Source organism: Petromyzon marinus, chromosome 7 (genome assembly GCF_048934315.1).
Source record: "Petromyzon marinus isolate PM22_M1 ecotype Great Lakes invasive population chromosome 7, UKy_Petmar_22M1.pri1.0, whole genome shotgun sequence".
In the NCBI taxonomy this organism is placed as follows: Eukaryota; Metazoa; Chordata; class Hyperoartia; order Petromyzontiformes; family Petromyzontidae; genus Petromyzon; species Petromyzon marinus.
Genome location: NC_133673.1, coordinates 8,720,060 through 8,734,440, shown reverse-complemented (window position 1 = coordinate 8,734,440; position 14,381 = coordinate 8,720,060). Strand labels below are relative to the sequence as shown.

The following is a 14,381-nucleotide window of genomic DNA, read 5'->3' as shown; positions in this document are numbered from 1 at the left end:
AAATTACACTATTGTCTAGCTGTGTTCGGGAATCATATTTGGGTCACAGGCTCATTATGAAGTAAGCTAACCACAGTACCACCGCTCTACCCCACAATTTTACAGAACGTGAATGAAATGTGATTGTGTGATAGTGTATGCACAAAGCGTTTAACGTAGCTCGTGCGTTCCAGTCGAGGAGGCAGATGTGTTTAAGAGACTACGGGGGACTACTTAATGTAAATCTTATTTCCCTGATTATTCAACATCAGGATTTATAAGGACAGACTCAAAGGCCCAAAATACCAAAAGACCAGCAGCAAACGCACTATTTAGGGTGCAATAGCTTAATTAAACAAGTTTCTTGAATGTACCAAGATTATACAGATCTGCTTAGGGGCCGTCCATAAATGACGGCACGCGATTTAGGACGATTTCCCCCCCCCCCCCTCGTCACACGGCGTCACAAAAAGTCAGACCCCCTCCCTCAAATATGACGTCACGAAGCTCTGCCCCCCCCCCCCCAAAACCATATTTACATTTTGAAAATAAAACATGCAAACTATTGTCATTGTCGTGCGTATTTAATGTGGCGCTGCACACTGATGTTGAAGGAGAAAACATTTATTAAAAAAGTCTATTTAATTAAGTAGAACGTGTTGTCTGTATTTATTTAAAGTTGCGCATTTTGATGTGACGTCACATTTCTCAAACCCCCCCCCCCCCCCTCGTCACATCGTCACAAATGTCTGCCCCCCCCCCCTAGGTGTGTGACGTCATTTATGGACGGCCCCTAACAGCTTGGGAAAAGAGACAAAGGCGGCCAGGCGTGGTGTTGGCCACCTGCCGCCTCGTGTGCCGTGCTGGCTTTCAAAGGTGCTTGCTAACAGCACTTGCCCCAACAGTCTGGTACAGGCTATAGGGGGGATCTTTGTCTTTATATATGTATAATTGTATGTGAAGTGCATGTGATTGGGGTGTGTTTTGGGTTGGTTTTTGTGTATGTGTAATGTGGTTAACGCTAGCCTGCGCCTTAAGTTTAATTCCTGGCCATGGCTAGCACTGGCTCAGGGTTACCATCATCGGTGGTGACGGGAACACCGAGCCTCTCCTAGGGAAACTCAGCCTTAAATTGGTACCTGGTGCAGTGTACACATGTAGACCAAAATAGTTATGTCAATATGCAGTACATCATACATCCCAGCACTGTGATAGTTATAAACGATATAATGTGGCAGTGCGTCCAAATGCATTATAAATAGTCGTGACAAGACAGGCACGGGGCATGATTCGTGGGCCATAGATTTGAAATCTTTAATTGCCAAAGGTGAAAGGAGCTAGCTCCATGAGTGAACGTGAACATGATGGCTTTATGAAGCTCAAAGAGTACATGTGATACAGCCCCTCTTATGTTCAAACAATGCTGTCTTTAAAAAGCAGCACTGAACAGCTGATATCCATAAAAGGATTGTGATGAAGACATGATAGAACATCATGTTGTTCACTTTTGCATTGTGTGGCTAGGTAATGGCTTCATGTCATGATGCCCAAGGCACTGTGCATTATTTACTGCATTTCTCGAAAAGTTAAGTAATAGATGGATTGGGATTATTTCAATACATATTTGAATTGTGCATTATTAAATTTGATGTTTTGGATTTACTTACGTGAAAAGTATTTTTTTTCAGAATTTAGAACATCAGCGCCGAGGGTACAAAAAGTGGGCAGGCATGGCGCTAATTTCACCATGCCCTCGTGCGCCGCGCGTGCAGCACTTTCCCCAGAAAGCTCTGTGGTTATCTGCATGTGTGTGTACTCACCTCTGAGTGCAGCCGAGCACACATGTTACACACACTCTCAGCCAGTAAGCCTGTAAAACCTGGCTCTGTCCCACGACCTTCAGTCATCAAGCCTACGGCACTTCACGTCGCATCAGAGAGCACCTACATAATGGCTTTATGTGCAGATGTTCACCGCACTGTACATTAATTACTGTATTGCTTGGAGAAGGTGAAGTAATACATGGATTGACATTTGTTCCAACATATTTGAACTGTGCATTATTAAAACTGACGTTTGGGATTTGTGCGCCTTGGCGACATCGCGTACCTTTGTATAGAAAGCCGTGTGTTATTTGTTGTTGCGCAGTGACGGGTTGTTGTTAAGTTGCTCACCTTCGTGGAGACTTGCTGTCTTGCAGGTAGTCTCCAATGATGGAGCCCTCGCGCACAAGAGGAGCGTGGTTTCCCATGGGTGCGGCAGGTTTGTGTCCTGATTGACACGTGCAACGGCCCTGCTTTGGGAGAAAAAACATCATGGTCCAGCACTTTCTTATCACATAATTTACTCTTTTTGATTTAAAGCTTTCGTGACTGCAGTGATTCATATTCTTGGTTCTTTCGGTAAAGTCACGTCGAAGGGAAACAATAAAATAATAATATATATAGAAAACATAAAAATTATCACGACGTTTCGACTGCAACACAAGCAGTCATCATCAGGTGTGAAAACCAACGGCAAGAACATTTGAAAGAAGTGGCGGTTTGTATTTATTTTATTTTTTTAAACGTTAGCACCACGGATAGCGATTTGACAATTTGTTTAGATGGACGAGTCCATCCGAACATAGATGGACGAGTCCATCTATGTTCGGAAAAGAGGAAGGGCGGAGACGAAAAATTAATGTATGCAGTCTGTAAGCCACTGTAAGCGTGAACAATCAATTAAGACCCGAAATGGTTTATCAAATCCTTCCAATGATTGCTAAGCCAGAATCCATATTCTCGGTTGAAATTGTCTCTGTCTTTGTATATGTAGATAGCCTCATGAATGAATCTCTCATGGTAGCCAGATGGCTTGCAATGAACCTTTGTCTTGGAGAAGTCAATGTCATGTGAGCCTACTGAATTATAACAGTGATCTGCCACGGCCGAGGTGTTGGTCCTACCGTGTTTAAGATCTGCTTTGTGTTCACGAATGCGGTCCGAGACATGTCGTTTGGTTTCTCCAATGAAATTACTACCACAGAGGCAACTTAGTTTGTAGACACCAGGGTACTGTATGTCCGGAATCACATCTTTTACAGACGGAACCAGATCACAGATTTTATGTAATGTGTTGAAATGGACCTGGATCTCGTGTTTATTCAAGATTTTGGAGATATTTTTTGTGATCCCCGCAATGTAGGGTAAAGTGATGGTTTTGAAAGGCTCCTCAAGAGGGTCCTTCTTCATGGTTTGAGTGATAGCTTTGCGAATGGTATAGTCGGAGTAACCATAGCCTTAAGAGCTTGGTGTATGTGCTTGAGTTCACTGCCTATGTGTTCCTGGTCGGATATGCATTGGGCTCTATGGTGCAGAGTCTTGATGAGAGAATACTTCTGTGATTGATGGTGGTGGGAATCCGGTTTCAGATAAGCATCAGTATGGGTAGCTTTCCTGATGGCTGGGTGTATGGAATTGATGTGGTCAAAGAATTGGTCTAGAGCAGGCCGGCCATATGGCCAGATTTACCATGGAAGTCGGAAAAGATGGCAAGCTACCTTTTTTGGATGTCCTAATAAAAAAGAGACGTGATGGTTCAATGAGCCACTCTCTCTACAGGAACGCTACCCATACGGATGCTTATCTGAAACCGGATTCCCACCACCATCCATCACAGAAGAATTCTCTCATCAAGACTCTGCACCATAGAGCCCAATGCATATCCGACCAGGAACACATAGGCAGTGAACTCAAGCACGTACACCAAGCTCTTAAGGCTAATGGTTATTCCGACTATATAATCCGCAAAGCTATCACTCAAACCATGAAGAAGGACCCTCTTGAGGTGACTTTCAAAACCATCACTTTACCCTACATTGCGGGGATCACAAAAAATATCTCCAAAATCTTGAATAAACACAAGATTCAGGTCCATTTCAACACATTACATAAAATCCGTGATCTGGTTCCGTCTGCAAAAGATGTGATTCCGGACATACAGTACCCTGGTGTCTACAAACTAAGTTGCCTCTGTGGTAGTAGTTTCATTGGAGAAACCAAACGACATGTCTCGGACCGCATTCGTGAACACAAAGCAGACCTTAAACACGGTAGGACCAACACCTCGGCCGTGGCAGATCACTGTTATAATTCAGTAGGCTCACATGACATTGACTTCTCCAAGACAGAGGTTCTTTGCAAGCCATCTGGCTACCATGAGAGATTCGTTCATGAGGCTATCCACATATACAAAGACAGAGACAATTTCAACCGAGAATATGGATTCTGGCTTAGCAATCATTGTAAGGATTTGATAAACCATTTCGGGTCTTAATTGATTGTTCACGCTTACGGTGGCTTTCAGACAGCATACCTTAATTTTTCGTCTCCCCCCTCCTCTTTTCCGAACATAGATGGACTCGTCCATCTAAATAAGCTGTCAAATCGCTATCCGTGGTGCTAACGTTTAAAAATAAATAAATACAAACCACCACTTCTTTCAAATGTTCTTGCCGTTGGTTTTCACACCTGATGATGACTGCTTGTGTTCCAGTCGAAACGTCGTGAGAATGTTATTGTTTTATATATTTTATTATTATTATTTTTATTTCCCTTCAACGTGACTTTACCGAAAGAACCAAGAATATAATTAACTCTATTCAGATAAATCTAACCCATTCACTGCATGCCACTTAGCCAACCCAATCGGCCCAAGCAAACCTTTCTACTTCCATCTATTTATCCAACGTACGCATTACCTGACCCATCCAAAGCATGGGATCAGTGTCTTTCCACAGGTTAATTTGAAAAATATTTTTTTTCAATGAAAGCTGTTTCCTTACAGTTATATCGACCACTTTTTGGGATTGGGATTTAAATGTGTGTATTGTGTGATACAATAGTAGACAATGGTTTTTTCTTACCTTGCAATTTTCAAAAGAATCCTTTTCATCTCTCAGATATCTATTCATGTCTCTGTTAAATAAAAAATAGTCACAGAGTAAAGTCTTGACAATAGATTGACAACGATGTTGAAAAGCACAAGCCGTTGACTCAAATGATGTCCTTCACATTTAACATTTGTACACACAACAAATAACCACTGATTTTGCACAATAAACGTGATGCTCGTGGAAGATAGCGGCTGGTGCCAAAAATAACATGGGGTATGAGCCTATGGAAGGGTAGTATTGATTTGTTGTTTTAGTTTTGTTGAGGTGAAGAGAGGGGAGTGATCAATTGAATGTGTTTTTTTTTACAGTCACGTGTTAACTATCGAACGCATCCCTTCCTTGGCACAAATGAATAATTAAAATACTATACGCACGTAAAGTCGTACAGTTCAGTGAGGCCGATTTGAAGACTTGCATTTTGAAGCATAGGTTTACATTTGTATTTTAAGCAAGCCAATAAAAGGAGCTTGTTTTTAGCGAATGGTGCCTTGCCTAACACAAAATAACAAAAACACGATTGCTGCTATATTCTTGGTTCTTTCGGTAAAGTCAAGTAGAAGTGAAACAATAAAATAATAAAAATATAAAACAATAAAATTATCACGACGTTTCGACTGCAACACAAGCAATCATCATCAATTTGAAAAAAAATATATTTTGGGGTTTTCACACCTGATGATGATTGCTTGTGTTGCAATCGAAACGTCGTGAGAATTTTATTGTTTTATATTTTTATTATTTTATTGGTTCCCTTCTACGTGACTTTACCGAAATAACCAAGAATATGAATCCCTGCAGTCACGAAAGCTATAAATCAAAATTTAATGATTGCTGCTATCTACGATGTCAGTTATACTGAATGCTTGCTATTTGACTAGCGTACCATTTCAGCAACATATACTCTACAGCACCCAGCACATGAAAGCAATGCAGTATTTAATCTTGATTTGACACGTATATAACATCTTGTTGTAACAGATCTCTCGCTGTGTTCTTCCTGGTTCAGCAGTTTCACTGCTGGATTATTTTTTACGCCTGAGGACGACCGCTTGTGTTGCGATCGAAACGTCGTGATTTTTATTTTATTTTTCTACCTACGTGACTTCACCGAAAGAACCAAAGAGTAATGCAGTATTTCTTCATCTGAAAGTCTACAATAATAGCCATACCTATTTAATTGTAACGTATATGCATATTCTTTGACGTAATGGTTTTATTTATTGCATGTAGGGATTTTCAAGCGGCAAAGGTAAAAGGTGCAGCCCTGCAATTGCTTGCTCAAACCACTGCTGGTGGATGGGCCTTGACGAGAGCGAGCTCTCCACAGCCCCTCTAGAAGGTATGTTAGTCTACTCCAGACTGGCCAGAAGTCTTGGAAGATGTAGGAGTACCCGCAGCTTACGGCACCACCTCCCAATTAGATACATTTTATATATATTTCATTTACTGTAGGTAACCGTTGTGTATCCATTCATACTCCTATGTGCATAGAGAGAGACGGGAAGGTTTAAGAAGTGTGGACATCGTTTTAACTGCTTCGCTAGGGTATCGAACCGGCAACCTCTGGATTGCAAAGTTCACTGTCCTAGCCGTCACACCAGGGCAGCATCCCATTTCACACAGCAATGTGTGCTTAATTCTGGAGGCTTAGTTGGCATCAGCTTGTATAATAGACGACGTTTTGGCATCCGCTGTGTCACTCGCACGTCAGCAATCATTCATTCGCGTGCGTTGTTTGCGTAATAAATAATCCAGCGAGTGATGTGCTGTCATGGAAACGTGGTGGGCAGAGTAAAAAATATTACGCACTTAATTACATTTTAATCAATATGCCATTTAGCTAGCACTTCAAAGAAAAAGATAAATGTAACAGGAAGACTAAGGACGGCAGTGCTGTTAAAAATAATGTGGAACACAGGAATACATTAGCAGTGAATTGCGTGTGCCCGTGTGAATTAATGTAAAGGTTTTGGAGCTGAGCTTTGCTGCTGGCTTCTGTGTGCAACTGGAGTGGTTTTCCACTAAGTCCCGGTGTGCAGTATAGATGATGAAGAGGTCCAGCACAATACTGGACCTCTGTTAATATCAGTAGAGTCAATGGGAATGACATAAATCCTTCCAATGTGTGCTGTGAACAAAAAGGCTGCGCGTTAGGAAGAAGGGAGTTTGCATGATCTCCCCTCCTATTTTTACCTTGCTAATTACAAATAACATCAGTTATTTCTGTATTAGGAGGAGCGGTGGTGCAGTGGTTAGCACATAGCGCAATTAACATTCCAGGAGCTTCTGCGGTTGATGAAGAATTCATAATAATCATGCCGAACATCATGTGGTACAACTACTGGCAAGATGTTTTCTACCTCACCGAGTATGGAGGAGATCGTGGGTTCGATCCCAACTCTGACGCTGCCTGTATATTTGGAGTTTGCTTGTTCTCCCCGTGGTTGCATGGATTTTGCGAGGGGTCCTCATGTTTTTTTCCCCCTCCACATTTAGAAACATGCGTTGAGTATTTGGCTGCTATAAATTTCCACGTGATAAGCCACTTCCTTGAGCTGTCATTTGTGATAGCCAGGTCGCTTCTGAAAAAGAGCTATATATAGCTCACTGGGCCTCAACTGATGAGCAATATTTTAACTGGTTCTGGGCCCCCCCCCCACCCACATTCACAAAACCACAAACCGACCGGGCATGGGGAGGCATCCATGCTTCAGGCAACTGACAAAGAGTTCGAAGTTGTGATCGTCATTCTTTAATGCTAACGACATAAAAAAATAAGTGAGATCTCTAAAACCTATAGGTTTTTGATGAAAAATAAACTTTTCTCAAGGAATACTGGTGCTCCAAGTACGTAAGAGTTGGAGCTAAATAAATGATTAATCAGCTCCATGGCGGATTCATTACGAAAGCGCATAGACAATTGTAAAAAATACGGTCTGAACATCGTAATTAGAAATGATCCTGAATCAGTAGTTCAACAAATTATAACTGCATCATTAGACCTCCTTTGCCAGTACCAAAATGTAATAATAGGGTTTTTCCCCTTTTTTCTGGAAACAAAACTAAAACCTTTTTACAAGGATTCATGTCTGCATTAACCAAAAAGCCGTCCCTTGGTGTGGACCAATCAGTTTCAAGGACAATGCATATATTATCATAGTATGTTTTTTACTTGCATTTTGACTGCAGGTATTGTGGTTAATGCAGACAAGATTCATTGTAAAAAGGTTTTAGTTTTGTTGCCAGAAAAAAGGGGAAAACCCCTATTATTATATTTTGGTACTGGCAAAGGAGGTCTAATGATGTAGATGCTCACCCCGAGCCCTCGTTACTTTGATTCTGAATTGTCTTTGAGCTGTACGCCTTTTGGCGTCATGTGGTCGAGCACCAATTGGGTCGAGGCTCAAAAGAAAGCCGTCCCTTGGTGTGGACAAATCAGTTTCAAGGACAATGCATATATTATCATAGCATGTTTTATTGTCTGCATTTTGACTGCAAGTATTGTGGTTAATGCAGACATGAATTCTTGTAAAAAGGTTTCAGTTTTGTTGCCAGAAAAAAGGGGAAAAACTATATTATTAAATTATAACTGCATTCACCGAGTGTCATTGCAACTTCATAATAGAAGTGCTTTTTACGTATGAAAGCCGGATCACCCGACAATGACATTTTCATAATTTATAAAGAACAGCAAGCGATAGTGAAGTGTCAGCTCAAGCATTGATTTTACATTCTTTTTGCAAACCCAGAATAGTACATTATGTATGCACATGCGCATAATGTACGTTGACTCATTAATCCCCCCACCACCGCTTTGCGCAAGAGCGCATAAGTGTGGTCACCACATCTACGCCTCTATTAAAGGAACAAAACAGGTTGATGTCTCCACAAATCTGGCCGTCGCCTGATGAAGCTGGTTGTAATTATTGGCAAAACGTTGTACTCAGTTTGTAAATGTTGTGGCTTGGCTCTCCATCACACCGGTGTGCTGTACTAGTGACAAATTGGCATGTTCTGTTAACGTGACAACCCCTACTAGTGGCTGTGTCGGGTGGTGGCGGGTTTTAACGAAACATTTATATATTTACATGATCTAACCCAAAAAAACCCTCTATTATGGACTATGGCTTTAATTACCAAATTGACCACGTATTTTTTGCCATTACAATGAGTATGTACATAGATCCATATACAAGTCTATGGTGCATCCCTCAAAATGTGAGCTCACAGCGCCTAAAGCCCCTGCGTTAAATCTGGGCCTGTCCACATGAGCCAACATCACCGCAGGGTAGATCCTTGAGAGGACTCTCCACAGGCCTTACCGGAGCATGTCAAGCTGCTTGAGGAGAATGGACGTCTCGCTCTGCACTGTCACGGCAGTGGACGAGCTCGCCTCCCTGCGGAGACACCAGCAATCACTTTGACAGCAGCTTGAAAGATGACATTTCAGAGAGACCAAAGGAGAATATGAATGGTGTTCTGCAGTTGAACGTTTCCTGTTTACTCTGGTGTCGATTATTTGGTCAAAGTTGAGAAGTGACGTGAAAAAGCAAGCATTAAACTTTTTATTCACCAGGTAAGGCCCACTGAGCTATATAAACATTTTTCAAAAGCGACCGGCCTATCACAAATTATAGCTCAATGAAGTGGCTTATCACGTGGACATTTATAGCAGTCAAATTACTCTCAACGCATGTTGATTCTAAATGTGGAGGGAAGACCCCATGGACCCGAAGAAAAATCCACGTGACCACAAGAAGAATATGCAAACTCCAAATATACAGGCATCAGGTTCGGGATCGAAACCACGACCTCCTGAAAACCAGGCAAGGTAGTTCATCTTTATTCGAAGCTTTCGTAACTGCAGGGATCCATACTCTTTGGTTCTTTCGGTAAAGTCACGTAGGAAGAAAATATTTCATTTTATTTTATACCTACAGTGAGGGAAAAAAAATATTTGATCCCCTGCTGATTTTGTACGTTTGCCCACTGACAAAGAAATGATCAGTCTGTAATTTTAATGGTAGGTTTATTTGAACAGTGAGAGACAGAATAACAACAACAAAAACAGAAAAACGCATGTCAAAAATGTTATAAATTGATTTGCATTTTATTGAGGGAAATAAGTAGTTGACCCCCTCTCAATCAGAAAGATTAAGAGCACACTCTTAAAGGGAGTGCTCCTAATCTCAGCTTGTTACCTGTATAAAAGACACGTGTCCACAGAAGCAATCAATCAATCAGATTCCAAACTCTCCACCATGGCCAAGACCAAAGAGCTCTCCAAGGATGTCAGGGACAAGATTGTAGACATACACAAGGCTGGAATGGGCTACAAGACCATTGCCAAGCAGCTTGGTGAGAAGGTGACAACAGTTGGTGCGATTATTCGCAAATGGAAGAAACACAAAAGAACTGTCAATCTCCCTCGGCCTGGGGCTCCATGCAAGATCTCACCTCGTGGAGTTGCAATGATCATGAGAACGGTGAGGAATCAGCCCAGAACTACACGGGAGGATCTTGTCAATGATCTCAAGGCAGCTGGGACCATAGTCACCAAGAAAACAATTGGTAACACACTACGCCGTGAAGGACTAAAATCCTGCAGCGCCCGCAAGGTCCCCCTGCTCGAGAAAGCACATATACATGCCCGTCTGAAGTTTGCCAATGAACATCTGAATGATTCAGAGGACAACTGGGTGAAAGTGTTGTGGTCAGATGAGGCCAAAATGGAGCTCTTTGGCATCAACTCAACTCGCCGTGTTTGGAGGAGGAGGAATGCTGCCTATGACCCCAAGAACACCATCCCCACCGTCAAACATAGAGGTGGAAACATTATGCTTTGGGGGTGTTTTTCTGCTAAGGGGACAGGACAACTTCACTGCATCAAAGGGACGGTGGACGGGGCCATGTACCGTCAAATCTTGGGTGAGAACCTCCTTCCCTCAGCCAGGGCATTGAAAATGGGTCGTGGATGGGTATTCCACCATGACAATGACCCAAAACACACGGCCAAGGCAACAAAGGAGTGGCTCAAGAAGAAGCACATTAAGGTCCTGGAGTGGCCTAGCCAGTCTCCAGACCTTAATCCCATAGAAAATATGTGGAGGGAGCTGAAGGTTCGAGTTGCCAAACGTCAGCCTCGAAACCTTAATGACTTGGAGACGACCTGCAAAGAGGAGTGGGACAACATCCCTCCTGAGATGTGTGCAAACCTGGTGGCCAACTACAAGAGACGTCTGACCTCTGTGATTTCCAACAAGGGTTTTGCCACCAAGTACTAAGTCATGTTTAGCAGAGGGGTCAAATACTTATTTCCCTCATTAAAATGCAAATCAATTTATAACATTTTTGACATGCGTTTTTCTGGATTTTTGTTGTTGTTATTCTGTCTCTCACTGTTCAAATAAACCTATCATTAAAATTATAGACTGATCATTTCTTGGTCAGTGGGAAAACGTACAAAATCAGCAGGGGATCAAATACGTTTTTCCTTCACTGTACGTGACTTTAAATAAAATATTTTATACCTACGTGACTTTACCGAAAGAACCAATGAGTAAAGGTAGTTAATTCATAATAAAGGTTTTTGGGTTAGATCGTGTAAGTATCAATGTGTCGTAATCCTCTACCACCCGACACAGCCAATTAGGGATTTGTAAGGTAAACAAACGCCAATGAGTTACTACTTCAGCCCACCGGTGTGTTGGAGAGTAAATCCACAACATTTACAATTTGAGTACGACGTTTCGTTGGGAATTACATCCTGCATCATCGGGCGATTTGCCAGAATATTTTGGCGTGATCTCACCCAAAAACCTTTATTATGAATAATATTGGTCGTGAAAGCCTACGTGTTAAAAGGTAGTTAATATCGAGTCACTATTGTTAACATCTAGTCACCATGGCGCCCCTCATGACTTTGAGGATGATAGGATTTGCACAATCCAGTGTCGTATATAGCTATTCAATTGTAAATAGGTTTGCAATTAACTTAAATACTTACAACTAGGTGAAAAGATAACGTGTCTGTTTTGAACGGCAAGGTGACCAGCGGATATCAGAAAAGTTACGTATTTTTTTTAATCCATCTGTAAAGAGTTCTGAGTGTTATTTCCTCATATGTGTGATTTTCTCTGGGTGCACTAGTTTTCAGCCCGCATTCCAAACATTCAGTCATGGAATTGACAACACATCTCAATGTAGGACCCGCTTGAAGAGAGTTGAGAGACTTGGTGAGGCTTTACTGGACAACGAGCGTGACGGTATTATTATTATCGATCTAAACTTAATTTATATTGATTGTGCACTTCGCTCGAGGCACTTGCCATCGCCTACAAAATGGCGACGGAATAAAATGATTTAGATGGCAGGGGCGTACAAGGATTGAGAAATGAGGGACAGGGATAAGGGTAGAAAATTAATACATCACGACGTTTCTCCTGCTGTGTTTGTTTCACCTGATGACGGTTGCTTGTGTTGCGATCGAAACGTCGTGATCTATTGATTTTTTATTATCTACGTGACTTTACCGAAAGAACCAAAGAGCAGGGATAACGGTGTGCTTAGGGATCACAAAAGGGTAGGGGAAGGACGGGAAGGGGTGGATGGGGCGAGGGGAGGGAAGAGGAAGAGAATGGGCAATAGAGAAGCGGGGAAGCTTTACGAGAGGGACGGAAGGAGGTTAAAGAGGGGGACTGCTTATTAACAAGAATGCACCTATCTCCATCTGAAGATTTCTGACTGACAGAACATGTTTTGTTTTGCACAAACAAATGTACGTGTGCTGTTTTTGTGTCATTTATTCATTGACTCACTCGCAAGGGAGCAGCTGTGCATTTCTTGGTTTTGACACAATGGGTTCGTGTTGAATGAGAAAATAAAATTAAAGGATAGATTGGGGTTACTTTGTTTCACTTCCAGATGGAAAAATGGAGCATTTATGTAAGCAAATGCCATGGCACCAGCCACGTGTCCAGGTGTGTAGTACAATTACCTTTGGACGATGCTGTTTATGGTTCACAATGAGATAGTACACACTCGGGATGTGTTTCCAATACGGTTTCTGCAATATGGAAATGCTACCATACACCAAGCAATGGAAGAGCGACACGATCCTATATTCATTTCCTACGCTCCTTCTCACCCGCTCCGTCGACAATCCCAGCTGTCGCTCTGTCTCTATTCCCCCTCCTCCTTGTGCCCAATCACGATTCAGCTCTTTCTCGCTTCTGCCCCCCCCCCCCTTACACTGGAACACACTGGCCCCCTACACGTCAAACAATCAGCTTTCACCGTCCATTTTTCGTTCTACCCTTACAACTCACTTGTGACCCTGCACAGCATGCGCCACGTGACCTTCTTTACTGTGACCTTGCGTTCTGTGACCACCATGCACGCCAGACCGTCGCTCGGTGGCTGTGCAGCTGTGCTACATCGTGGGGCAGCAGAGGGCAGCGGGGCAAACAACACTGTTGTACCGTGCTTCTACGCTCTCATGCCTACGTGAAGTATGGTCAAATAACCCCCGTCACCTGCACAGTGTGGGGAGGCCCTCATCCAGCAGGGAACTGACAAAAAAGGTTTGCCTGCATGCATGTGCACGTAGAGTAGTACGTAGCAATACTGTGTTTTACAAGTGATTGTGGCATTATCAGAGTGCTGCTTTGAATATACTTGATGGTGCTAATGACACTACTCCCATTGTTCTAATGAGCTTTGGGTTCAATCCAAGCAAAGCCCAATCAGGTCAGCTTCCCCACTGAGCGTGTTGTCTGCGTCTAGGCAGCCAGTTAATATATTGCAGAGAATCCTCAATGTTACACTGTAAAATTTAAGTAATTAAAATGTATATCAAATATCAAATGCTCGTTCAGGGAAGGATACAATGTGTACTGGGTTTGTGGGAGACAAACATTTAATTGGTAGGCTGGCCCTATCCGAGGAAAATGGAATATCCATCATGGTCACAGGACCCCCCCAAATTTAATAAACACTATTTAATGTTCATTTCAGCACGATGGTGTATATTATGGACAGGGAGATGTCTCATAAACCACAATCATTTATCAAACTGCCGAACATCTGTAACCAGCTGCCTTGTCAGGCTCTACCCCTCACTGCCCGGTCACGTTGTACATTGAGTGTCACTCATTGCGAATAGCTGGCAAACACTTTGAGACACATTTTTAACCAAGGCGGTCATAGTGTCATAAAGAGCTCTTCATCAACACTTTATATCCCTGGTTCCTTCCGCTAAAACTGAGCTCTGATTTAACTTTGTACGACAAGAAAAGTGCTGTGACTGGCTGACACACTTACAGATAACTAAAGTTGGCGATAGCTTTCTGATATTAACTAAACTCTTGTTTTTTTTTATTTTACTCGGTAAGGCCCACTGAGCTCTTTAGCTCTTTTTCAGAAGTGACCTGGCCACAAATAACAGCTCATCGAAGTGCCTTAACAT

The 14,381-nt window shown here is 42.4% G+C and overlaps 1 protein-coding gene across 8 annotated transcripts in view; it reads right to left on the bottom strand.

The window, feature by feature from the left end:
* LOC116939920 (EF-hand calcium-binding domain-containing protein 4B-like) overlaps nucleotides 1-14,381 on the bottom strand; it is a 53,540-nt gene that overhangs the window by 13,142 nt on the left and 26,017 nt on the right. For 7 of the 8 annotated variants that reach the window (XM_076065331.1, XM_032948969.2, XM_032948968.2 and 4 more), the window contains 3 exons: nucleotides 9,238-9,312; nucleotides 4,886-4,937; nucleotides 2,154-2,275 (listed from right to left, as the gene is read on the bottom strand). In XM_076065331.1, coding sequence (XP_075921446.1) covers nucleotides 2,154-2,275; nucleotides 4,886-4,937; nucleotides 9,238-9,312 — 249 coding nt within the window. The remainder of the gene's footprint in view (nucleotides 1-2,153; nucleotides 2,276-4,885; nucleotides 4,938-9,237; nucleotides 9,313-14,381) is intronic. The other variant, XM_032948971.2, reaches the window with a different exon arrangement.